The sequence below is a fragment of the Curcuma longa genome, chromosome 7 (assembly GCF_044706935.1).
Source record: "Curcuma longa cultivar G26 ecotype Majalengka, Jawa Barat chromosome 7, ITB_CL_G26_1.1, whole genome shotgun sequence".
NCBI lineage: Eukaryota > Viridiplantae > Streptophyta > Magnoliopsida > Zingiberales > Zingiberaceae > Curcuma > Curcuma longa.
The window spans coordinates 6,355,208-6,368,293 of record NC_133867.1 but is presented as its reverse complement, the minus strand read 5'-3'; the positions used below and the strand labels follow the sequence as shown (position 1 = coordinate 6,368,293).

Genomic DNA, 13,086 nt, shown 5'->3' with positions numbered 1-13,086 from the left:
TCTATTCAACAAATACTCCCAATTCTCTTGAGGCATCCTCAACAGTACAGTACAAAATGAAAAACAAAAAATTAGTATTCATAAATAATAGTTATTCTTTCTTGGTTAGGTTTGGCAAACAATAAATTTCATTGACCAGATGTATGTAGATACCCAATTATCTAATACTAGAAATGGAAACTATTATGATACTTGTCTGAATTAGAGATAGCAATTGAGGCATAAATCTAGCTGAGACCTTCACAAAGGTAAATTGCTGAAAATGTTATGTGTAGCCAACAATATACATGACCTGACCAAAAAAATTGCAAAAAGGTCGCACCAAAAATGGAAAAGAGTTAGGTCCCACCGAGATTCGAACTCAGGTTATTGGATTCAAAGTCCAATGTCGTAACCACTAGACCATGGGACCACTTGATAGAAACTGTAAATATAAACAGTCAAATGAGACAAACATAAAAAAAATACATACACTATAAATTAAATAAAATTCTTCTACATGAAACTCTAAAATACAGATGAGACCTAAATAAATACAATTTAGAATGTTGAACAAAACATGAGTTATTCCTAAGAGAATGCATAAAAACCAAAGCATTCAACAATGTTCAAAGATAACATCGGCAACAAGAGACTAGAGACTTTACTGACATTAAACAAATGAAAGGACTAGATCTTTCAGCTACAGAAACATAGAATTGTCAAAAAAATTTATGACAAACTCAAAAGCCTAGCAATCTCAGCCACATATGAACTTACTTAAACCAACAACCAATTCACAATAAAGGATGGTGCATAATTTAAAAAATTATGAATAAACAGTTTTAACTAAATTGTAAGGTAAGTTCAGTAAAAAGTAAAAGCTAACGGTGTGAACTTCTCTAAAAGTTAATTTCCTCACGGCATCAATATAGATCAGTGGCAGATTTTGAATTGTGAAGTTAAAACCAATCTACGCTTTAACCTTCAAAAATGAATTGTAGCATTGGAAATTAGTGGTGTTAACAAATATAATTGCTATAGCAAACTTTAATGAACAACATTAGTAAACACAAACAGCATAGAAATCAAGAAACAAAAATGCAGTAAACATGTGATGAAGAAATGGTACAAAATTAGCAGTTTAACAAGTATAATTGCCATACCAAACTATGACAAGCAAGTTTGAATAATATCCATGACTATGGAACAGCATTGTATATCTATAATACCAGAACATAAACTCCAAACCACGGTGTATGAAACATTCTCAATATTGTGGAACAAAAAAAATGCATTGAACATGTGCTAAAAAAAAACCAATTTAAAGCCATCTGAATATACATTTGCTCTCCAGATTTACTCAGGTATTAATTCTGAATTTTCAAATGAGGCTCGCGCTGACCTTCGATATGGGAGATACGTACAACCTAACGAGTGCTAAAAATCAACGACTCAAATGAAAATTTCAAAGCCGAAGGAACCTACCACTAGCTCACATCCAAGATCTAGAAGATCGCCTCCAACTCGTAGATACGGAGCCAGCAAGCGACAACGGGCTAAGGGCCGTTCGACGACGAAGGCGGAAAAGCTTCACCATTAGTTAGATCTCCAGAAAAAGCCTACTTACATCGAAAAGTTCTACTTCAATTGGTAGATCGGCATAAGAGAACAAGGCTTCCAGATGAGATGAGACGACAATCAACCTGTAAAAAAACCGCCGAAACCCTAAATCGAAAGCTTTGCTGGGCGGTCTATATAGAGCGAGCCCCGGAAGAGATCTCACAGCAGGGTCAGGATGGATTCAACTGTTTCTTGATTGTGATCTGACAAGACCAAATCAAAGCGTGCAAGCACCTGGAAACCTTGCCGCTTCTTCCAAGCAGCTTCAAACCAATTCGTGCGGACAAGTACAATCTTTTAAACGCGTGTTTAATTTTCCAGGTCAAATCCATGGAATTTACTCGAATCAATCCGCGTGTGTATATATAAACACGAATATTGTCGAGAAATTTAATTGGAAAAGGATCGGGAGGCATGTCAGTCGGAGAGAAAGACCTTGAGGCGGCGGCGGCGGAGGCGGCTGCAGTTCCGGCCCCCGGCGACGCCGCCGCCGGGCGTCGCAGGCGCGACGGCAGCAGCGTCTACGAGCGGTGCGTCTCCGGGCTGGAGCTCGCTCTGGAGGCCGGGCGGCCGCTGAGGGAGCTCGATCCGGAGAAGATCAAGGAGGAGATCATGCGGTGGGCGAAGGCCGTCGTCGCTTATGCTCGCCAGCTGAGCTTCGGCGCCAAGCAGCAGCGATCGGCGAACTGCGACGACTCTGTTCGTTGACTTCCTCTCATCGATCAAGAGCTGTTTTATGTACATAAATAATCGTTCGTTATTTTTTTAAATTAGTGAATAAGAGAAAATTTCTGTAAATTTATGAGAGTTTTAAATTTTTAATTTTAAATTTTAGATATCTGATCTATCATTAATAAATTTAATTATATATATATATTTTTTACATGAACATCTCATATAATTTTTTTAATTTAAAATTTAAATTAAATAAAATTATAATATAAATGTAAGTGTATGTACTTGGCTAGATTAATTCAGAATAAATGAATACAATTTATTAAGTAAATATTTTATTAAATTAGTAATTACTCATAATTATTTGCATTATAATCACTCAAGGTCAAACATATAATTCAGTGCATTAACAGTCGACTCCAAATTCACCATTTAAACCTTCCGATTTTGTCAAATTACATCCCTACGCCTAATTTTTCACACCCAAATTTAACATATAACCATAAATAAACCACACATTTAAGGCACTCCATTCGTTCATGCCTTTGTCGCTTAAACCCTTGTTCTTCTTCCCAATCTTTCCCTCACTATCTTCACCCCCATGTACCTGATCACAATCAAAAAATAAAAATTTAACTATGTTTAGAATAGATAAAATGATCTAATATTTTTATTGATGAATGACTAACTACTCGTTCGTGTCATGTCTTCATATAATTCAATTGTGCTAACGCTAAGATGTTCTACGTTCATGTGACATGAAAGTTAAATTCATATCATGTGTGCGAAAATACAATGCATATAAGATGTCACATGTCTATTAGTTCTCGTAAACAAGTAGATGCCCTAAAAGACTATAAAAGCTAAAGGGTCTATATTTATGCTAAATCTTAGACTTAGTGCTTACAAGCGATTTAAGCTCTGGCTTAATTAAATTTAAGATTTTATGGTTTAGGGGTTTGATTTGTTTTATATTATTATAGGGTAAAATTTTATCAAAGATGTCCCATATTTATTTTTAAACACAAGGGGTCTTTTTGACATTGTTTAACCGTTTATAATTATTCAAATACTCTCTAATACTATTCTATACCAAGTACTGTTATCTCTCATTTAAATTCTAAAATTTTAATTTTTGAACTGGTCTAAATTCATGATTGAATTCACATTATAACAATTATAAAACATTAACTACTACTACAACATGAATATTTTTGAATAGATTCACGTTGTAGCAACTATAATTTTGTAGCTACTACAATATGAATTTCTATTCACATTATAGTAATTATGATTTCATAGCTATTATAACGTGAATTCAATCTTGAATTTATATTGTAGCAATTACAATTTCATAACTGTTACAATATAAATTTCTATACATGTTGTAACAACTACAAAATCGTAACTATTATAATGTAGGCGGGAGATAATAGTACTGATTTAAGATTCAAGTGGAGATAATACTATTGAACAATATATAACAGTATTGAAAGATATTGGAGTAAATAAATAGGATAGAATAGTGAGATGAGGTATTTTGTAATTAAAAATAATTATAGGACCCCCTTAAAAATTGTAAAAATAAAAGGACGTTATCTTGATTTTTGCCGATTATTAATATATAAATTTCCTATATATATAAAAAAAGGGGAATTCGAAGTTTTTCCTTTACCTGCCCAACATCATGACGGTGGCCTGAGGATTAGTTCCCGGGGATTTGACGAACGTGGAACCGTCGATCACTCTGAGGCCATCGACGCCGGCCACTCTGTAGTTTTTGTCGACCACCTTGCCGACGTGAGCGCCGCCGTGATAGTGCCAGATCGTGATCACGGTGTCCCTGCAGAACTGCTCAACGGAGGCGGTGTCGTTGGTGTGCTTGGGGACCATGTTCAGGTTGGCCTGGACGCTCATGTTCAGCAGCATCGCCATCGAGTACTCGCCGTCTCCGGTGAGCGCCGCGATGTGGCTGGTGCGCACGATCCTCTCGATCGTGCGTATCCCGCGCACGCACCGCCGCAGGTCGCGCAGGTCGCTGAAGTAGTTGAAGGTCACGGAGGGGGTGGTGTCGACTTCGGTGTTGATGAGGCGGAGCTCGCCGGTGGAGAACGGGCCGTCGATCTTTTCCACGATGAAGCCGCCGCGGAAGGCTTCCCAGGGGAGGTTCCGCTTGTTCCTGGCGTACTTTTGGGCGGCCTCTAGGGTTCGCTGCTTCGGGGGGATGGTGGAGAGCTGCCCAATCTGTGCAAATTCGCAGAGAAAAATAAATAAATCAAGACACCAATTTTCAATCCGTGGTTGGTAAATGTAAGCTGAAATTGTACCTCGCCGGACATTATGCCGTGGTGGCAGCGGATGCTGTCGGAAGATTGGCCGAAGCCGCTGCTGGCCTCAATGAAAGTCCCCATCTTGGTGATGCCCACCGTCTGGATGAGGGATTGCCGCACCGGCTTCTTCGTCGGAATGAAGATGGTGTTCATGGGGTTATCCGACATCCCTTTCCCCACATATTGGTTGTCGAGAATCAGCGGAATCTTCATCTTCTCCAGGTCCTTCCGGGGGCCAATCCCGCTTAGAAGCAAAAGCTGAGGACTTCCTATGGCGCCGGAGGACAATATTACTTCGCCTGCTCCATTCTTGATGGTTGCTTCATGTCGCCGGCCGTTCTCGTCCTTGAACACCACTCCTATCGCCTTTGGTTTTGCTCCTGCCTCAGGTTTCATCTTTAGCTACATGTCCTTCAATTGACTGATAAAATGACTCAGACGTCTGTTTCATTCATTACCTCGAGTATCGAAAACAATCTTCTGCACAGTGGCGTGAAGCAAGACGTTGAAGTTTTTGGGGTTCCCGGCTGCAAGTAGATCGGCAGCAGTGTGCCGGAGACCTTTCCTATCAAAAATGGTGCCGCCAACCTTGGTCCCGTACAAATGGTCGTAGGTGTATCCATTGAAAGGTGAGACTCCAGCCTCCAGCAGCCCATCCCTTAGTGCAGCTTGCCATGGTGCAATGTTTGGCCAGAAAACTATCCTCTTCTCCACCCAAGGATATGACTCATTTACTAACTGAGCATCCCACCCTGCTGCATTCACATAACTGCAGATGAAGCTTAATCAGAGTTTGGCATGAATCAAGTGACAACTAAGGTATGCATAAGCACAGGTTGATTTAGCTGACGTTGTTAAATATAAGTAATAAAAAGGTCTATGGATCAGGATTGGAGGTGTCAAACTATTAATTAACCTTTTAAAATCATTCATATATAAATTGAGTCCTTTCCTGCCAACTTATTGTAGCACCAACATCATAAATTCATGAAGAAAGGCATCTGTTACTTCTATTATGCTGCTCAGTCAAGCTTGCTGCCCTATGTTCCTATGATTAAGGAATGGTCTAAGCTTTGAACGTGAGATGATGTTATTAGAGATTATAGTCCTGTCTTGTGACATCATAGATATCTAACCTCTTCCCTGGTAAAATCTTGACAAGATACATGTGCATTTATTTCACTATTTGGCTATAAATTGAAACAATAATCTATTTGCTATCACTCTGCACATATCATTTGGATTAATTTTGACTAATGCCAAGGGATAGGTAGGGAAAGTCTCTAGTTGTTAGACTCTCCTGCCTGGTAGGTGAGCACATAATATAGTTGGCTTCTTGAACTGGTGGAGCGTTGGTATGGGCCATGCTCATTCATGCATTTGTGTCGATGAACCATGCTCGTGAACAAGCTCATGCTCTCATCCAACTAAATCATATCAATACTTACAGTGCTCAAATAGTTTTGGTTAGTAATTTATCATTTATTGAGAAATTTATTTATGACGATGGTGTACTCACAAAATAGGTCATCTAAATCCTTATTCAATCAATTGGTTTACAAAAACCAATTTCTAATATCTCTGACCAGAGAAATCTGGACTTAGTTGTAGAGTAAAGCCATTTATTTTGATGCATTTCTCAATTGATTTTTATCTTAGGGGTATGGAGAAGAATAGAGAATTAGCATAATGAGTTTATTAGTTTATGTTGAATTTGGCATTCTATGTCATCAAGACCAACCACTAATAGCTCCAGCGCACTTCATCTCAATTCAAAACAATATTTCAAATGTGGGACGCACATCAACCTTTTATGTCTTTCTCAGCGAACTTTAGCTTTTGCATAGAAGAGTGTTGTGTTCTAGTTGGGCACCAAACTAAATCTGAGCTGTTTCCATCGTCTGTGAAAGCAACATTGATCAATAATTTCAGACTTGGTTTAGATTTTGTCAGTGTAATTATTTGGAGGAAGTGCTTCACTAGAATTGGAAATTTTGTAGATATGCCAATTGATAGGCAATATGAGACCATCTTTGATCAAAGTATACAAAATAAAAAAGTTACTATTCATACATAAAGGGTGCAAATTGAGAGTATAGTCAAACCATACCTTGGGCTGGCCCTGGTGTAGAAGCCAGCATTGATGCAACTCCCACCACCCAGGACTCTAGCTCGAGTATTGATGACCCCATCAGTAGAAATGAATGGCTGTGAAGGAGAAGATGGGGAGGTATCTGCTAGAGAGATGTGGAAGTTCTGCAAGTGGGAGACGTTGAGGTTGCCATACGGAGAGCCTCCTCTCTCAAGCAGCAGAACCTTGAACTTTTGTGATAAAGTGGCAGCCAACGGACACCCTGCTGTGCCGCCTCCCACTATGATGTAGTCATATCCTCTTTCTGATGAGGATGAAAAGCTGCTTGCTTCCTTCAGATAAGGGTGCCTCTCTCTCACGTTGGTGAACTCCCTACCTGAAGTGAGAAACATCAATAATTTTGGTATGTAAATTGTAATTAGTTCTCAAAGAATTAATGGAATTCCACTGATGTGCAAAATAATTGCACAACGGAGGAAGTCATAGATCATAGTAAGCATAGGTTGCTTTTTTTGTGGTTGGTCATATTTCACAATCACCAGTAAATAACTAACAGCACCCGCATCCTTCTTTGCAGGCAAAAGAAGGAAAATACTTATGAAGAATATTCCTGAGACTAGACCTTGCCACTTTTGGAATTGGTTCAAATGTTGCACTTAATTTTGACTATTTTTCTTAGACTTGATGGTTTGAAGAAATTTCCCTGACCAAATTAACCAAATGGGTTACAGTAGCATAGTAACATCTCCTTGAGTGTGTAATGAGTTAGTGAAAAAAAGAATTTAAGATGAATTGGAAAGAAACCAAAATTTGTAGAGTGAGAGAGAGAGACCTTCGGATGATATCAATACGCTTAGCATCAGCAGCATTCTGATGAGAAGCTCTTCTTTCTTGGAAGCCATGATGATCTCTAACAAAGCACCAAAGTAGTGCTTCTCTCAACCAGCACCACCTCCTTTTATAAGTGAAGTCATAGTCTCTTCCCTCCTTGGATTTTCAAGAATTGGAGATCATGACGAGATCCAATTAACTGCAACTTCCCTGCATTGAAGTTGGTAACCATCACCATGGGAAACATTTAATGGGAATATTAACACTGCCCTGCTAAGGAGTTTTTAAACATAGGAAATCACATTACTTCTTCTATAACCACCCCACCTCTACTGGCTGGTGAAACTGACAACTTATGTAAGATTATGGATCAAATTTGACTCTCTCCAGATTGCTTTTTCAACAAATCTTCACATCCTATAACTTTCCACCTGCTATTTTTGAGAGTGACAACATTCCAGACTAGTAAATGAAACCTTCATGAGTACTATTTTATCTTGTCACATAGGAGTTGTTTGATTCTTGTGATTTGGGTTTGAGTTGGTTGTGAAACGGTACCACAGTTAATATTGCTCAAGATCCAAACTTGCAGGTCTTTTGTCATTGTTTTATGTTGGCTGTCAACATCCAACATCACCTTCAATTTGAACTTTATGAGCTAATTTAGTACCCATCATTCTTCTTAAATTCTTTAGTTATTTCCTTATGATGCTTTGTCTATTTTGTGTTTATTTGTGTGGATAATTGAGTTTTCAAATTTCAGCACAATAAGAAAGCATTAAGCTTATACTGTTTGCTGCTGCAACAGATCCAAAGGAAGGTACAGATATTGTTTGACTGACAGGGGAGTTAACGAGCCATTAGTTATTGCACCCCGACAAATCTTTCCACAATTAACATTTTCAATGCAGCTAACAAGAATCTGTTTTACTGTCCAGGGAACACAGCATTACTGCATCCCAAATCACCCACACAAGATCATAAGCCATTTCTCTCTTGCATCCCCCCTTTTGAAAGCTGCCAACAACCTACCATCTCCACCTCTCCATCCCTTCATTCTCCATTGCTAGCTCAACAGATAAAAGAAGCTCCTCAGGTGCAGACTTGTGCATGTACTTAAAGTGACAAAAATCTCTCAATGCATACTAAATAAAGTTACTGTGCCCATCTAGCTGGCAAGATTTCTGTGACTGGCTCCGTCATTGAAATGCTGGTGGGGAAGAGGGCAACCACCTTCGGTCCAGCCATTAAGGAAACAAGAGGAGATGGGATGGAAAACTTTTGGCATCAGTTATTTCTTGTACAGAAGGGTGGTAGCCCTTAATGAATTCCACATGCATGAGAATCAGAGGACAAATCAACTAATGGTATAGCATTATGAAGTTTCCTCTGTACTAGAATCTGTGCCTCAATGAGACAAATACATGGAGTGAACTGAACCGAACTGAACGTCACCCTTGCTTGCTACAGGTAAATCTAACTATTATGTGATTTTTCTTGGGAGGCCATCTTGACAGGGAAGTTGGCAGAGAGACTCGCAGTGAACTATGTATCTTACCGCAAGATATCATTAACTTCATTGCAAAAGAGAGTTTCTGATTCAACACTACTGCTGCCAGCTTCTTGAGCTGACACAGAGCTCTTATAATGTGGTGATAAAATAAAGGAAGAAACAGTGAGGTAGGTATAACATGGCATGCCAGTTAATTTCGACTGCAGGCATATGCTTACTGTGTAGAGATCATGGTAGCTGAGTGTTTCAATAGGACTGATGCAGTGTTGTCGCTCAGGTATTAATTCTTGCATCCAACCGACTACCATACAAAGTAAGAATAATATCAGAGTTCGAATTTCAATAGCAATGAATATTTTATGCAAAATATACATAAGTTGTGCTTTATATTTATCCGATAAATGAATCAGGAAGAAAGTCGAAAGTCGTACTTTAGAATAAATTGGCTTTTTGCTGTTTTACTCAGTTTTTGGCAACAACTTCTAAAACATCTATTGAACTGATTCACTCTTCAAGTTTTTCACCGCGTATCTAATAAAAGTTTGATGAATGCTTGTCATTATGTTCGATCACTTCTTGAATGAGGGATCTATGTACTTTCACATAAACAATTGTATCTATGTAACTCATTTATTGAATTTTTTGATAATCTAGGTATGCTGCTCTTGCGATCTGATTAATCTTGGAGTAGGAAAGTATTTGCAAAGGCACGGTCAGTGTTCTTAGATCTATTTTTCACTGGAGGTACAGTATGCTGCAATTGAGACTTAAATCTTAGATGCATACTTATTCGTTGAAGGATCTAACCGCTGCACAATGATAGTCTTCTTTATTGATAGACGACTGTAACTTGATGTTAATAGGTGGCGATGAGGCCGAAAGCCGTGCAATAGATCCTTCCATTGAGCAACGAGTGACAGTGACAGTGAATGATGGTGTGTTACTAATCTTCACATGGAAGAGTGAAACCAGTGGGGCTCAATGCAGTGACCAAGCTGTTGGAATCCTAAGTGACGAGATCGGGTCCAAGATTCAGACAAATTTGAGAGTAATTTTTATTTTACCTTATATTTTACCAACTTTTCCAATTTTACCTCCCATATTTTAAAATATTATTATTTGCATCATACTTTATAAGTTAAAACCAACTTACTCTAATTTCTTTTTCCCTATAGTAAAAGATGGATCCGTGATCTTAATGGCCCCACACAATCCTCACGATCATGCAAAGAGGTATAATTTCTTCTTCACATTTGTTACACATGTGACTTCATTTTTAGCCATTAAAAGATTAAGTACATTGACCTTTTAACCTATTTTAATATTAAAAAATCATAATTGAAAAAAATATCTTTCTTGTTTTTTTAAAGCAAACTCATCATTTCCTATGTCATGCCATGCACTATAGGAAACAAATGTAATATTCTGAAATATAAGGGGTAAATTAAACAATCCAAAAAGTATGGTAGGTGAAGTGAATTATTTCCCAACCGAGGAAGAGAGAGAGAGAGAGATTTTGTCCTTTTTACATATTGCACCTAAATATTTCAAAATCAGTGCCGAGAGTTAAATTCTCAAGGGAACTCTCAACCAAGGGCATGTGCGATGCTGCCGCAATGGCCTCCGGGCCAGTGTGACGCGTTTGAACGCATCATCGGGCCAACACGATGAGTTCAAATGCGTCGCTCGGCCATCACGATGCGTTCGTGAGCATCATCGAGCCATCCCGACGCGCCTAGATGCGTCATCAAGCCATCGTGATGTGTTTGGACGCATCGTCGAGCCATCGCGACGCGTCCAGATGTGTCATTGAGCCATCATGACATGTCTAGACGTATCGTCGAACCATCGTGACGTGTTGAGCACATCGTTGGGCCATCACAATATGTCTAGGACCTCGGGAAGCATTGGCACCAGAGGCATGCTTGTGCTGATCCGCGAACGGAATGAAATATTTCACATATATCAGACGAAACGGCTAGAGCCCCTTCATCCTAGTTTTCCCCCAATTTAGATGGTTCATGGACATTACTATTTGAATCGACATTATTGTCTATATTTAGCAGCTGAAACAATGCAATTCCTCTCTTAAAATACAACAAACAGTTCTTTTTGGGTCTGCTGAATGAATCTCGATCAATAGTTCTTGGATTTGAATGGATTTATGAAACTGGATTCAGACATTTTTGGGAGCAATCTTGGAATTCAAGCTGATCGAGTTAATGAAGAACTCTGAAACAGGCAGCGAATGGCGAGCGCATGCTTGTTCTCTTCTTCGGTACTGGAACAGGCTGCTGCGGTTCCTCTTCCTCCGCCGGCTTCCCCTTCTGCTGCGCGGAGAGCGGGAGAGGGACGCTGTCGTCCGGCGGCGGCGCGAGCGCCCACTCGCCGTCGCCGGCGAGCACCATCCCCTTGTTCCTGCTCCACCCACCACGACCCCGGCACCAGGTACTCGTCCTTGAGGTACTCCGACGACTTGTTCACCAGCGCCGTGCTCCGCTTCACCTGCAGCTCGAAGTCGCCGTCGGCCCCGTTCCACCCGGCCACCGCGTGCAGGATCCCCTGCAGGTTGTGCCAGTCGCCGGGGTTCGTCGACTCCTTCAGGTACGGCGACTTCCGGTTGTCCACCTCCAGCACCGTGCCGGTGTCGACGTAGCCTAGCAGCCCGCTCGGGTACCGCGGGATCACGTCGAGCTTGTTCTTGACGTGGAGGACGCGCAGGTTGGGCAGCTTCTCCAGCCGCTGGTTGAAGGCCCTGTGCCCGACCTGCGGGCTCCCGAACACCACCGCGCACACCGGGAACGTCTCCCCGGCGCGGCCGGTCTTCGACAGGCCGTTCTCCACGATGTCGAAGGCGCTCAGGACGGCGAGGGCGGCGCCGAGGCTGTGACCGACGCACACTATACTGAGGCTCTCGTCCTTGTAGAGCTCTACCAGAGCTTTAATGGCGGACATGAGCTGGTCCCTGGCGCTCTGCTTGGTGTACTGAGAGTTCGGGTTGCTCGAGGTGTAGATCACGTACCACCCCTTCATCACCTTGCAATCCTCCTCCTCCTCCGCCGCCGGCGCCGGCGCCTCTGCTTTAGAGGAGAGAATGGAGCCGATGTTGACAGGCTCCGGCGAGAGCGCGTCGACCCACTCCAGCGTCCGGATCGTCCCCCGCCAGGCCACGTAGATCTCCCGCCTCCCGGCGGTGGCAGTCGACACCGCGACGTAGCCTATCCAGTTGGAGTCCTTGCTCCAGGCGTGGTCGCCGGCGAGAGAGAAGCAGAGGAATTCGTCCGGGAGGGGGACTTCAGAGGTAGCGTAGAGGTAGTCGTAGACCGCATAGTTGTCGGCGCCGGGGAAGAAGACATCGGAGAGTAGGCTGCTCTTGCCGTAGCGGCAGCTACCGCAGTACTTGGAGCGGGGGTCGCCGTTGAACGAGTCGTAGGTGACCTGGCACATGTCCCCGCACTGGAGGATGAGGCGGCGGAGGGAGAGGTCGAGGGGGTGGAGTAGGCCTGACCAGTGGTCGGAGCCCAGCAGCTCCGCCCACGGCGGGCTGCGCTCAGTCTTGCCAGCAGGCTTCTGCTCCATGAAGCGCGGGAGTGCCGCAGGGTGGAGGATCGCCGGAGAAGTACCGGTGGGCTTATTTTTGCCTTTTTGGTCAACGAGGATCAAAAGGAGAAACTTTAAGATCTGGATCGGTTGGTGAGCTCCATGATTCGACTAAAATATTAATCTTCTGAAATAATTTTTTTTTTATCCAAAATTTCAGCGTGTTCGTAGCAAAAGCTAAATACATTTCTCTTTATTTTTCTGCATATATTTTGCTGTTTGATACGCAGATCTTTATTGGCATGACGTGACGAAAGTGGGTCAATAATTCCATTCGACTTGATAAATTAGTGGATCAATGAGTCAAATCATATTTGATTCACCCAATAATAATTTGACTTGGTCCGGCCCTAGAAAGCTCTCGGCTGGCTCGGTTGTACATCTCGGTCATCTCAGCCACTCGACCCTACGTTTTGGTCATCTCGGCCACTCGACCTTAGGCC

The 13,086-nt window shown here is 41.7% G+C and overlaps 3 protein-coding genes and 1 non-coding gene across 4 annotated transcripts; 1 reads left to right on the top strand and 3 right to left on the bottom strand.

Moving 5' to 3' along the window:
• Positions 1-340: 340 nt before the first annotated feature.
• Positions 341-412, bottom strand: TRNAQ-UUG (transfer RNA glutamine (anticodon UUG)). Its single transcript has one exon. It is a non-coding gene; the product is annotated as a tRNA-Gln (tRNA).
• A 1,600-nt stretch (positions 413-2,012) lies between these two features.
• On the top strand, positions 2,013-2,436 carry LOC141832147 (uncharacterized). The gene has a single exon (XM_074719635.1). The coding sequence runs from the start codon at positions 2,017-2,019 to the stop codon at positions 2,308-2,310; it is 294 nt and encodes a 97-aa protein (XP_074575736.1). The 5' UTR covers positions 2,013-2,016; the 3' UTR covers positions 2,311-2,436.
• Positions 2,437-2,829: 393 nt separating this feature from the next.
• LOC141832062 (protein HOTHEAD-like) lies at positions 2,830-7,601 on the bottom strand. Its single transcript, XM_074719534.1, has 6 exons — positions 7,532-7,601; positions 6,718-7,075; positions 5,066-5,376; positions 4,605-4,987; positions 3,953-4,521; positions 2,830-2,884 (listed from the first exon to the last, which is right to left on the bottom strand). The coding sequence occupies exons 1-6, from the start codon at positions 7,599-7,601 to the stop codon at positions 2,830-2,832; spliced, it is 1,746 nt and encodes a 581-aa protein (XP_074575635.1).
• Positions 7,602-11,173: 3,572 nt separating this feature from the next.
• Positions 11,174-12,683, bottom strand: LOC141831979 (phospholipase A1-II 5-like). Its single transcript, XM_074719430.1, is given in 2 exon segments — positions 11,174-11,463; positions 11,465-12,683. Coding segments are annotated over 2 exon segments (1,359 nt in total). The 5' UTR covers positions 12,623-12,683; the 3' UTR covers positions 11,174-11,262.
• Between the last annotated feature and the right edge of the window lie 403 nt (positions 12,684-13,086).

Excerpts from the sequence above, each read along its gene's own strand:
- LOC141832062 (XM_074719534.1), bottom strand. The coding sequence starts at position 7,601 with ATGGCTTCCAAGAAAGAAGAGCTTCTCATCAGAATGCTGCTGATGCTA. Across the intron at positions 5,377-6,717 it reads TACACCAGGGCCAGCCCAAG|TTATGTGAATGCAGCAGGGT; the intron begins GTATGGTTTGAC and ends CTTCATCTGCAG. Across the intron at positions 2,885-3,952 it reads ACCGTCATGATGTTGGGCAG|GTACATGGGGGTGAAGATAG; the intron begins GTAAAGGAAAAA and ends GATTGTGATCAG.
- LOC141832147 (XM_074719635.1), top strand. The coding sequence starts at position 2,017 with ATGTCAGTCGGAGAGAAAGACCTTGAGGCGGCGGCGGCGGAGGCGGCT.